The 13,281-nt window shown below is 42.4% G+C and overlaps 1 protein-coding gene across 1 annotated transcript in view; it reads left to right on the top strand.

The window, feature by feature from the left end:
• BMPR1B (bone morphogenetic protein receptor, type IB) overlaps nucleotides 1–4,851 on the top strand; it is a 30,065-nt gene extending 25,214 nt beyond the window's left edge. Inside the window, exons 8-10 of the mRNA XM_010020007.1 lie at nucleotides 1,111–1,286; nucleotides 2,667–2,797; nucleotides 4,317–4,851. Of these exons, the coding sequence (XP_010018309.1) occupies nucleotides 1,111–1,286; nucleotides 2,667–2,797; nucleotides 4,317–4,442 (433 nt within the window). The 3' untranslated portion in view covers nucleotides 4,443–4,851. The remainder of the gene's footprint in view (nucleotides 1–1,110; nucleotides 1,287–2,666; nucleotides 2,798–4,316) is intronic.
• The last annotated feature ends 8,430 nt before the right edge of the window (nucleotides 4,852–13,281 follow it).

The raw sequence follows: 13,281 nt of genomic DNA on the forward strand, positions 1-13,281 counted from the left end.
CAGGCAATGACAAGGAACAGAAAAAAGTAGTTGAAAGGAGTGTGCTCTGCTGAAGCTAATGAGTTTAGTAAAGTTCTCTGCATTTCTCATTTTATTTGAAATGTTGCAAGACAAGGCAGGTCACTGGATTTATGTTACGTTCTTGGAGGTATGCAGAAATACCACCAGCATGTGTATGATTTAATGACTGTGTGGGTGACTGGTTGTACCTCAGGCTCAGCTTTTTTTCGTCATTTTCATAATGGTGAAAAAAAACTGCTCTAGGTGAAGAAAATTGCAGACGAAGTTGTGTAATTATTCTGTGAGATTTTGTTGTATCCATCACATTTAAAATACATATGTTTTGAATGTGGGGAAAAGGAAACAGACCTTTTTAAGCTAACCACAATATATGCCATATTAAACTTCTAAAAACCTTAAAACTGATACAGCTGAATCTGAGTTAATAAGAAAAAAAAAGTAGTAAATCCAGTCACATAATTAATGGGAGTTTTTTTCCCATTAGGTATACATTGTATTTTCTGGTAAATGTGTGAGGTATGACATGTTTGGTTAGATTTTTTTACATGCTTTTGTCTCTATATTTACACATCTTGATGTGTAAAGGTTGGGAGAGATCAAACGTAATGCATGCACAAAAAATGGTTAGACTCCTCTTCCTTGCAGATCTGATTTGCTATAGCTAAGTGATACTGCCCTAGCTATTAAGTGTCCTCCATTAATTGCTAAGACTGAAGCATTAGGTGGTGGAGTATGTTAAGAAAATAGCATTTGATGAAGATGTGATTGTTATCACCGTCATTAGAGCTCAGGCTAATGCTAATGAAATCTCACAAATGTTACAGCATCCCTGTTGAGTCTTATCTCCATCGTGGTTCTGCATTTGAATGCTTAACATAGCCTCAGGTGGGTCAGCCTTTTAAGGAGAGTTGCCTTTACACTAAGAGGCTTTCCTTGTAGGAATTGTTCCATTAAGATTATGCATTACTTTTGACCTTGTTTGAGAGTGGATATGGTGTGAATTTACTACTTCTTCCATCTAAAATGCTTTCTTTTCAAGCCACTTTATCACATGTTTAATGCCCTTTTCCCCCCTTCTTTTTCTTTTAGTGATACAAATGAGGTGGATATACCTCCCAACACCCGTGTAGGAACAAAACGCTATATGCCTCCTGAGGTGCTGGATGAAAGCTTGAATAGAAACCACTTTCAGTCATACATCATGGCTGATATGTACAGTTTTGGACTCATCCTTTGGGAAATAGCAAGGAGATGTGTTTCAGGAGGTAAAGAGCTGAGAGATCACTTTTAATTGTATCAGTGAACCCCATTTATAACCCAAATCTTCTTTTACATCTTTTTCACTGGGTAATTGTTTTTACTGTAGTGAACAGAAGTGGACAAACCATACAGGTAACTCTCTTAGTAGCTGTTCTCTTGTTGAAACTTATTTCAAAGCATCAGTCAGTGCTACTTCAACAGCAGAGATTTAGACTGTATTTTAATGGCTCATTTGAAGGCAGCCAATGCCTGCACTGAAGAAGGAATACAGAACTCATTTGGGGGCCTTTCCAATGGCAATACATTTTTGCTGGACTGAGGGTATTAGCTATTTTAGCAGAAAGAAAATAGTGATTTCTTTGTTTTGTTGGAGTTAATTAGAAGGAGGAGGACAAACAATTTGGGGGGATGCTGTGCCACTATTTAAAATAAGTAATCTGTTTATAAAACAAAGAGAAATAAAAAAGAAAGGAAGTGGCACTCATTGCATTGTTGTCATATCAGTGATTTCCTTCTGATATCAGGCATTCAAGCGTGAGGACAGCAAAGATAAAGCAATACAGCCAGCTGCAGAGTTAGGGCATGGATCCATCCTTGTACACATAGGCTATGTGTGCTTTCTGCATGTAGAGCTGAGTGTAGTGCAGAAATGATGGGTGTTATTACCTCTATTTGGCCACCGAGGAAAGTTAAATGCAGAGAAATGACTTCGCAGCAGTTATGTGCCAGATTGGTGGCAAGTAAGAGGAGAGCATGTCTCTCTTGGGTCTACACTACTTTCACCAGACTTTATGGGTCTTTGAAGCCCGCAGTATTGTGCTGAATGCTCACTTACTTACCCTAGAGGAGCTCAATTTCACTGATGAGCAATGAGATCCCTGTTTACAAACTGGTAAAGTGTATTGCAATGATGTGATGTAAAACCTGTAATATTGTTGTCTCTCTTTGTTGTTGTGCACAGCGTGTTCTTGCCAAGTTCTGAAAAGGCACAGAAATGCCCTTTCATATATCCTAGTTCCACTGATAAGAAGGAGACCTAGTTCAAGATTAATTCTCAGCCAGATTACTCTGATAGAGGCCCTATGCTAATAGGTCTTCCTTCCTGTGATAGCTTACTGGAGATTGCTGAATGGGACAGCAGTGGTAGAAACTGTCTCACTTTGCTAGCAGTTGTGCTTTCAGATTAGGATACCTGACCAGTCTTTACATGGCAATGGTTACACTGGAACTTGGCTGTGGAATAAACTTCTAGGGCAGGGAAGTCCTTTTAAGGAGAAGCACATCTAATTGTTAAACAGTATGGCCAACCTGTTATAAAATGAGAGAGGAAGAGGGTAGTGGAAGGTGTCTTCTGCAAGTGACGGGCAACTAATAATTTCTTTCAGGAATAGTTGAAGAATACCAACTTCCATACCATGACCTTGTGCCCACCGACCCCTCCTATGAGGACATGCGGGAGATTGTGTGCATCAAGAGACTGCGCCCTTCGTTTCCCAACAGATGGAGCAGTGATGAGGTATCGTCGCTTTTAAAGTGCGGCCTGTGTTTTTAAGCACAGCGAGTGAGTGAGGTTGACCGAATTCTGCATCATTTTGACTGAGGAGGAGCTTTACCACTGGTGCTAGCACCAGTCACAGTGTAACATGGCTTGGGAAGGAGCATGACCTTCTCAGATATCCCCACTGAAGTTTTCAGAGCCCCAGGGGCCATAACCTACAGTATTTGCAAGCATGTTCCTTATGTGCCATCTATCAGACCCCACAGTAATAGCAAGCTGTGCTCAGACCTTCTTGGGCTCTCTGTTTTCCTCTTGCACTCATTTTGCTTTCTGCTTCCTGTATTAGTAGCATTAAATCCGTGCCTAGCCAAAAAACTTGAAAGAGAAACTGTTTTCTATTATATAGCACAATCGCAGTGTACTTGGTGTACTGGCAGCTACTTCAGCATATGCTGATATGTGGGCTTTAATTCCAACCTTTTTCCTTTTATAAGAAGGAAATATTTCCTGTCTCTTTGAAATGAAATGAGCATACAGCTTTCTGTGATCACTGTGTGCAGTCTTGGAAACACAATTTCACTATGATATTATGCTAACATGATCACAAGATACTAGCAATAGTACAGACCGCAGCAGCTGAGCTGCACTGATCATTCACTCCTTTACATCTTACCGAAAACAGTGCTCATGTCCCTCTTTACATTTTAGTAGAGGGCTACAATTGTGGCCTTTCAGAGGAGATGTAGGATCCAGAAAATACTTTACAGAATAAAACAAGGAGGTGAGAGGGCTGGGGGTGAAAACTGAGCTCTCCCTGCTGAGCATCTGTGACAAAGCAAAGTTGTGCTTATGGGATCAGAGACGAACAGCTGAGGTACCGCAGGCAAACCTGCTCTCGAGATACTATGGAGAAGGGGTCATTAATCATGTTAATTGGTACAGTGTAATGATGTAAAGTTTTCTATAGTCACAGAAGACAGCTGCCACTTGGCAATAGCAGCGTGTAGATGAATATTCTGCATGTAGATGAAAGATTTAGGTGGCACTAGATGTAGACAATTTGGGAATGTGGGGGAAAACCAAAACAACCTACTTGGGAGGCTCGAGGACTTGTGCAACTGGGGAGGAGCCATGGGTGTGTGCTCACACTGGGCTGTACACCAGGGGCTGATCTCTGGCTGAGGAAAATGAATACCGCTGTATTTGTACAGCAGAGGGCTCAGTGCATAGAGCCACGCTTGTGAAGGTCAGGCTGCGCAGGTTTGGGGAAGGGGAAAAAAGAAAAGTGCTCTTCCAGAGTGTTTAGCCAAGTCTTGACTATAATTTGTCATAAATTATAAGAGGAATTGCCATGTTTGGAGAACTCTCCGTCATATACAGAAAAGAGTTCTTGAAAAGCAATACCACCAGCATGTTGTCTGTTTTTTTGGCTGCCCTTGGAAAAGACCTTTTCCCTTCAGTTTTTGGCATTGCTGCCAACTGCAGTCTCCTTTTTCACTGACCCAGGAGGGACTTTCTCTCCCATTTCTCTCCACAGTGCCTACGGCAGATGGGGAAGCTGATGATGGAGTGCTGGGCTCACAACCCTGCCTCTCGGCTCACAGCCCTGCGAGTCAAGAAAACACTTGCCAAAATGTCAGAGTCGCAGGACATTAAACTCTGACTCAGCCAGAGGCTGCTCTCATGAAGTCCTATGGAAAAGGACTTTCTCGTGCAGGCAGAAGTCCTGAAGAGCCATCAAAAGTCCTCAGTAATAAGTACCTTCAATACAGTTGTGCTTAAGAGCAGCTGTAAGTTTGTTTAACAGCTTTTAGGGAGACTATCCTTTGTGAAAAAATCAGCTGAATTTTGACATAGAAGATCAGAAGAGGCTTGTCTGCCCTTGTTTACATGGGGAAACACAGTTTTAGTAACTGGTTTAAGATTATGCATGTTGCTTTCCATGAAAGCCACTTATTATTTTATTATTATTGTTATTATTATTATTTTGATTGTTTAAAAAAGATACTGCTTTAAATTTTATGAAAATAAAACTTTTGGTTAGAAGTAAAAAAAAGATGTATATTGTTACATTACAAAAAAAAAGCAAGAAACTGCTGAAAATGAAAGCAAAACAACTTTTTCATTTCTAAAGAGACTATTGCACTCCAGTGTTTAACAAAACAGGCGGGTGTGCCGCTCAGAGGAGCTGTAATAGAAATCGTCTTAAAAGTCACTTAAAATCAGAGATGACTTTCCGTAGCCCTGCACATGTGAGTGGTTCTCACTATATATAGACATAGAGCCCACTTGCATTCCAAAAAAAAAAGGCAGCTGGGTTCCTATGGGTGGCCTGTCCCAGGGGAGATAATACTTCATTTGAGATAATCAGAAGCTGTATGAATATGTTTTGGTGTGACTTGTTTCAAGTAGTTCTTCATGTTTTCAGGAAATCTGATGGGTATGGTACCAGGATGATAAATAAGTGCCCCTTTTCTTCACTTTCTTTTTTCTTTCTTTCCTCCCACTGCAAAATAAAGTGTTTTGTGTGTGAGTGGAAATGAAGTACACATTTGGATCTGCTGGTGAATTTGGCTGTCATGTGCATACACAACCACTGGGTGAGAGGAAGTTCCTTGTGAGAAAAAAATATTAACTTGCTCTTTCGTCTGTGTAAAAGTGAGGTATCCATCTACAAACACAGCTGGAAAACAACATAATCTGCGTTTCCTTTCTTAAGGGAAAGTGAAAAACCTCAAAAATTCCCCATTTTGAAGTGGCAGTCATTTTCCTTTAAACAAGGATACCTGGTGCCCCCTGGCGGCAGTGGGAAGCCCACAGGGAGGGAGTGTGGGACAGGTGGGTGATGAAGGCTGGGTACCGTGGCTGACAGCAGCCAAATATGTCCAGCACTTCTCCCCCTGTAGAGAGAGGCACCACAAACCAAACCATTTGCCTCATGCTTCATTTGCCTTACTATTTCATGCAGTGTTCAGAAGCCTCCATGCCTCTGGAAGGCACTGCTCTGCTGCCAAGCTGGGGCCACATAGCATCATGGTTCCCAGCAAGAGGAGCTTTTAGAGGAGAAGAGCAAAGGGAAACATATTGATGGTCTTTCCTCATTCCTTTTTCCTGGCGCTGCAGCAGTTGCTGTGGTGTTTGTACTACAGAGGGGGAAATCAGAGGTGGAATATTCCCTGTGAAGTACTTTCTTTGGAAAGGTCTCTGTTCATCATCAGATTATGAAAGTGAGATTTGTAAATGACTGGTTTACCTTTCTTTACCCTTACTTTGTTTTTTGACTGCCTATGTCCTGTTTCACTAGATAGTGTTCAATTTAATTTTGAAGTAAGTCCTTACAAATGCTGCTTTGATTATGCTAAGCCTATTTCTGAATTGAAATAATTGCCATACTGGATTTAGCCTCAGCATTTCTGTAATGCTGCTTTTTTCCGTTTTTGGACAAAACTGATTTATTTGTGGTAGGTAGGTATATAATTGGGGTTTAACGTCACAGCTCCCTGAAGGTATTTCTAGCTGGAAAAATTACCATTTTATAGTTTCAAGCTAACAGAAAAATGCACAGGTTCAAGAGACTCAGCAAGACCTCCATGATTATAGCTATTAAAAATTTCAATCAGAGGATTTTAGTTAATCAGAGTGTTTTTTCCTCAGTGCAGTTTCCCTGCCTGTACTGAAAAATACTGAGGAATACAAAAGAAAAATCTCTTGAGAGTTAATAGTACACCAAACCCTGACCCCAAGGAGGCAAAGCTGGTTTCCCCTGTCCTTAAAAAGCAGTGTGCTTACTTGGCTGAAAGCAGAGTTTGCTCCTCTCCTTGCCTGCCTTGGCTTTGAAGATTTGTGGCCCAAAATGAGGACAGCCCGGCATCTTTTCACCTTTTTGTCTTACTGAATGGAGCCACGGGGTTTCCCCTCTCACTCGTTTCACCTTCATGCCCTTTTGTAAAAACCAGCACAGCCCCAAGGAACTGGAGTTTCTCAGCTCTGACGAATGGGAGCATTGACTTTGGCAGCAGTTGGGGGCAGGCTCAGTTGATCCGCCTCTGTGCATGGTCCCTGCAGGTCCTGGGTAAGTGGATGCGCAGCAGAGGTGCCTCTTCCCTGCTGTGTTCAGGTGTGTTTCACGTCTGCTTTCCTCAAATGGATTTTCTTTTTTCAAGTTTATTTTAATTATTATGGTGTTCCCAAAAACTTATTTGGAGGGTGCTTTCCTGGCTGGTGGGCAAGGCACGTGATGCCCCTGGCACCTGCTGTCAGTGTGTGTTGCAAGAAAAAGGATCAGTCGCTGGTTTTCTGAACAAGTCTTACTGTTTCTGGTCCAAAAGAAAGGGATCGAAGATACTGGTTGATAGGTTACATAAGGTGTGTATGTTAAATGTTCAAGTTTATGTGGTTTTTATATATATATATAAATATATATATATTCAGTTGGGAGTCTGGAATAACTCCAGTGTGTGGATTAAAAGTAAACTATTACTGATGATAAAGCACTAAATAAAACATAGTATTTATTTATGAAAATGCATAAATGACAAATTGCCGCAACGGTGCTGTATAGGAAAATAAAGAGAGAGATATATATGTGAGGAGACACACTCTGAGAAAGCAAAAGGTCTGCGGTTGTTTGACTAGTGCCTGCCCATTTTCTCCCAGGACTTGAAAGGCCAGATTTTACCCGCTGTAATTAGTGCTATTGTAAAGGGATATTCCTAAGGCCTAAGAAAACAGCCTAAGGCAAGAGTAGAAGTCATTCTAGCACTGTGACATTCAAGTTACCAGCTGCATGGTCGACTTTCCGCAACACTTAGTGTATTGTGGTTTTAGCAAGTACAGTGACTACAGGTTAGTACGTTTGTTTTGCCAGGTGTGGCCTTTTAATATCACTTCCAGATTTTGGTAGTTTCGCAGTTCACATTGATGAAGGCTTGGAAGTCAGTGGTGAAGATAATTGTGGCTTCAGTGCCCACAAGTCTGGAAAGCCGGTTTTGAAATGTAAATCACTGAAGGAAGTGCAGTTTAGTGACTTATTGATACAGATAAGATGGCAGAAGAACAGAAAAACCAACTCACCAAGATAAAAGAGCTGCCATCTAACAACTGCTATCCTTTCTCTAGCACAAAGTTATTTCTGTTAAAGAAAAAGTTGACAATGTAAAGACTAAGAAACTAATTTGTGTTCTTTTTTGAGAACCAGTGCCTTATTAAACCTGTAAATACTGTAATTAGAAAACGTGGGGAACAAACTGTGTTACATTGTATTTGTTCAAACTGTATATGGTTGCTTTAACATTCCCCCCAAATAAAATTGTTTCCATCTCCCCATGAAAGAGGTTGCTTTTACTTTTGTTTACTGCTCATGTGCTGAAAGAGCACCACATTTGGGTTCAATTTCCCTGGCTAGATTGTTTTGACCATGCCTCATTTTATGTATTTATTTTAAATAAGATTTTTCCTCTGAGCAAACAAGTAAACAACAAGATGTTGCATATGTTTTCACTGGCACGAAAAAGCATCACCCGTTTTCACAACTCAGTGAAGAGAGAAATAGTAATTAAAATAGTGTTATCACTAATAGAGCAGTCACATTTTGTGGCTGATTATGTAAATCTATAGAAATTTGGCATTCGCATATTTTTGTGAGGCCCCCTCTTCCTTTCTTTCCCCCACATATTTATGAATTGTGACTATTTTTAAAAGCAGAAGAGGTTATCTGTGCACGAAGCTATAATTTCTAGCCATGTGCTTCAGGGGAAAAAAATTGCAGCCTACATACATTGTGTCAGCTGAAACGTGGTGCTGCTTAATACTGAGAGATGTTGGAGCATATGCATCTCGACGTATAGGGAGATATTTGTGTGTATTTGTATGTACAGCCTGAGCTCTCTTCTCGTTCTGCAGTGCTGTGTTGCAGCATGCAGCGTTCAGCTCATTCCTAACGTGTATTAATCACCTTGTCCGTTACTTTCAGAGTACATGTGTAAACGGCATTCTTCCCTTGAGCCTCATCTTAGTGCTAACACAGACCAGGCAACCCTCCTGCTTTGGCCCAGGCCGTCTGCCACCAGCAGCAGAGCTTTTCAGTTACTCTCCTGCAGCATTTCCACATTCCCTTGGCCAGGCCATGTCTAGGTGCAAAAGCCCCATGCTTGCTGCACGTTGTCCCTGGCATGGTCCTTGTAGCCTGTAGTTTTGGGGCTGCTTCTGTCCCGCCCCTCCCTCCCCCCCAGCCAGCTGCATGGTGCTGCAGGTGATTTGGTGCTCCAGCACAGCCTGTCTGGGCTTCCCCTTCTCCAGCGTGCTGCTGAGATAGGTGTTTCTGCAGCTGCCCTCTGTTCCTCCAACCCTGCTAGCTTTTTCCACTAACTTTCTAGGTACGGCTTTTTAGGGCAGCCCTAGGTTCTGTTCTCATTTTCTTTGCTCTCCACCTTGTGAGATGCATAGCTGTTTATCCTTGGGCTTAGCTACCCGTATCTTCTGGAGCCACAGGTGACATCAGGATTGTTTTGCTTCCATTCAGTGTTGTCAGAGTCATGCTACTGTCCCGTGCCAAAGCTAGAGCTCTGCTTCCCTGTGATGCACACCGAACAGTGCTTTACACTGCTCGGGAAGGAGAGCTGCAGTCCCACCTCCAAATGCAAACACCGCAGCAGACACTTCCAGGAGTCTCAGAACAGGTAGAGGTGAGGTACATGACGGAAAAGTCCTTGAAGACAGCTAGTCCAGAGGAGGACAACAAAGATGATGATCAGAGGGCTGAGGCACCTCTCTATGAAGGCACTCTGAGACAGTTGGGCTTGTTCAGCCTTGTAGAAGAGAATGCTCTGGGGAGACTTTAGAGCAGCCTTCAACTATCTAAAGGGGGCCGACAAGAAATTTGGAGAGGGACTTTTTACAAGGGCATGTAGTGACAGGACAAGGGGGAATGGCTTTAAGCTGAAAGAGGGTAGATTTAGACTGGATATTGGGAAGAAGCTACTGTGAGTGTGGTGGGGCACTGGCACAGGTTGCCCAGAGAAGTTGTGAATGCCTCATCCCTGGAAGTGTTCAAAGCCAGGATGGGGCTTTGAGCAACCTGATATAGTGAGTGGAAGGCAGGAACTACATGATCTTTAAGATCCTTGCTAACCCGAACCATCCTATGATTCTATGGTAGGAGAGAACTGCTTGGCCAATACAAGGCTGCAGGCTATAGCAGACCCAACCCATGGGGGTGTCAGAAACCAAAGGAAACTTTGTTTGGCAATACATGTAGACAGGGCGAAAATAGTGGGATGGACAGGAAAAAGCTTGTCTCTTGTGAAAGCTAAGTGTGCAAAGGGAAAGGCAGACAGACACCAGGAAATCTAAAAGCAGTGACTGTGTCAAAAGCAGGCATCTTAATTTTGCAGAAACTAGCCCTGCCTGCAGCTCAGCTCTCTTTGACAGTGGGATCATATGGTTGGTAAAGTTACCATTGAAGAAGTTATGCTGTGTGTCCCTTGGGATACAGCTCTTCATGTCATAGCTCCAAGTCCTCTTCATATATAATCACCTACCTCTTCCTATTACAGAGAAGATGATAACAATGAAATTAAAAAAAATGAATAGTTCTCCCTTCATGTTGCTGAAGGTGCAGTGGCTTTTGGATAGAGTAAACCTGTCACTGGTGCTTGGCTGTAGCTCTGTGCCGTACTCAATGTACTTGAGCAAGCCCAGCATTTCATCCGGTCTCAGAGCATCAGGTCTTGGCTCAGTTAGTTAGCTGCCAGTCCTGCCACACACAGTTCCGTTCCCATAGCTGCAAGGGACAGCCACACGAGCTGATACTGTGCGGCTGCCCATGTCTGCCCTCCTGCCAAGAATCTTTTGAGCAGAGTTTTTAAGAAACTAAGTAAAAGGCTCCTCTTTCCTTCCCAGCCTCCAGGAACTAAACAATTGAACACAAGGTAGTGGTGCTTTTTTTTTTTTTTTTCCAGTTGCTTATAAATATAATTTATTACATGTTTAAAAATTCTTTCTTACACTTTGTACATGTCAGGCTGACAGAATAAATGCAGGCATTTACAAACAGAGGGAAAAGGGGTGGTGAGAGTGTAAGAGGCACACTCAGAACTAGTAAACCACACCTCCACTATACAGCAATACAAATAATGCAATGGCTAGCACTTCTCTGGTAGTAAGTCAGTCTTTAGAAAAGGAATTGCATAGAAGATACAGCAATAGGGAAATCAAAATCAAAATAGTTCTTCAGATCTGAATAGCAAAGAAAATAAATCCCACGAAATCTGGTAGAGCTGAAACATGGGAAGTGGAGGGGAAACGCAATACACCCTCTTGGCCCAGGTTGCACAGACATTTCATTTCCTATGGGCCCTTCTTCTTTGCTTTGGAAAGGTACCAAAGGTACCATCTTTCTTACATTTTTATTGTTATCATTCAACATTAACAGACAGACTGTGCGTTAGCAAAAAAGTCTACCACACAGATGTGCCAAAACAGTAATGCCAGGTAATGCCACAACTTCTCTGTCTTGGCTGTGTCGCACATCCTGTTCCAAGGTAGGTTATCGGCTCATGGCTCAGGGGTGTATTTGCAAGGTGCCTTACAAGATCTATGGGAGATGTGTTTTGCAGCTTCTTCTGCCTAATTTTGTTTACTTTCCAGACTGGTTTTGCTTTCTGTTCGTGTTGTTTGAGCTCCCAAATTTACTTGCAATCCATAGCAAGAGCCAGCTGGCAGCAGCCAAAGAGGATCTTCGGGCCAAACAAGCTTTTCTCATCTAGGGCTATTGTCCCACCAGCTGCAACTGGCAGCTGGAGACCAGAGTGCCAGTACTCGGAGACCCACCTCACCACTGAGGGATGGCCCTGCCTGATTACATCCTGCTTCTTCACAGGCATCCAGAAGTTACTCGCATGCCACAGCATGGGATGCTCCGGGAGAAAAGGCCAGGCCCAGGGTACAGCAAACACAGCAATTAATTAATCTCTTTCTTTGTAAGCAGTTGAGGAGACTGAACCACTATTAAATACATTTAACCAACATCACAGAAAATGTGAAATACCTATTTGGTGGTAGAGGCTTGTGGGAACTCTGGATTATCGTTGCTTTTTTGTACAGTCAGAGCTTATCAAAGGACTTTCAGATAAAGGGATTTTCAGATTTCAGGGAGCAGGTGTCAAGCTCAAAGTACAAGTAAGTAAATAAACTAAATGCTGCTATTTCAAGCGAGGAGCTTGACCTAGCAAACTCAAGGGCTCATTTCTGTGGCTTTGGTTCAAGTCCAGTTCTAGTTCCTTGCCAGGTTTTATTCTGTTGGCTCTCGCTGTACTGCTTGTTTGACCTTGCAGTGATGATACGGCACTTAATTTTGACCTTCACCTTCACAAGCAAAGGTTGGTCATAAGAGGATGCCCACAACTGACATCAGAGCTAAAGGCATCCAGCAGTAGGTGTCCTTTATTTTCTTCTCTGTATGTGTGTATATATACACACACACTTCACATTTCTGTTAAATTCCCGCTTCAAAGCGTGTCTGAGATGATACCTGCTTCAGCATTTAAGAATCTGCAGTGCAGCTCATTTTATGAGCTCAAGCTACTCATACACAACCTAGGAACAGATTGTGGTGATGACCCCAGAGTCAATATGTCATGGGAGTCCCTGTAGGAAAAGGGCCAAAGGTTTGGTTTCCATTCACAAACTACTCACATCTTTGCACTGCCTGCCACTAAGTAAGCCAGCCTGCAAACAGTTAATTACTTCGTGGCCAGAGTAATACCTGAAAAGACTTCTGAACACTTATTAAAATAGTTTACAAAGTGTCCTGGACATGAATTAAAAAAGAAACAAACAAAACCACCTCACCAGTATAATCTTGTTTAGAAGTAACCTCAGAGCTGTGGTAACTACTTGGCTAGAGCATACAATGGTCTAAGGACATCCCCCCACCCTGCCCCTTTCCCATACCCCCACACCCCAAAACAAGAAGAAGAGGAGAATGAAAAGAAACTATTGTAGGTAGCAATGCAAGACATGAGGACACTGTCCACAATGGGGGGCTTACAGCATGTAAATACATTTATTCTATATGTAAGCAACAGAAAGAGTGAGAAACCCAAGGAACAGAGATGTTTTGCTCTGTGGGCATCCCAGGCTCCAATATGTTTTGTGAGTGTCTGCATTTCTGACAGCAGTACAGGGAAAAAAAAGAGTCTTGGTCTCGTATGGAAGCAAATCCTGACTGAAGAGACCCTCACTGCCTCAAAACTTCTGAGATTCAGTAAAGCAGCACTAAGGTCTTGCACTGTTCAGTGAGATACAGTAGATCAGCTGTGATCAGAAAACTCTGAAAAAACCCAACCACACCCCCGACTTACCCTATACACCAACAGCCACCTTTACAAGAACACAACACAAGAGGAACTGAAGAAAAAAATCAGGTGAAAAGGACTGCCTCCAAGACTGTTTCTTACTCGGAAAGAAAAGATTTTCCTTGAAGTCAGTAGATATTTTATATA

This window comes from Nestor notabilis, unplaced genomic scaffold (genome assembly GCF_000696875.1).
Source record: "Nestor notabilis isolate BGI_N333 unplaced genomic scaffold, ASM69687v1 scaffold13998, whole genome shotgun sequence".
In the NCBI taxonomy this organism is placed as follows: Eukaryota; Metazoa; Chordata; class Aves; order Psittaciformes; family Psittacidae; genus Nestor; species Nestor notabilis.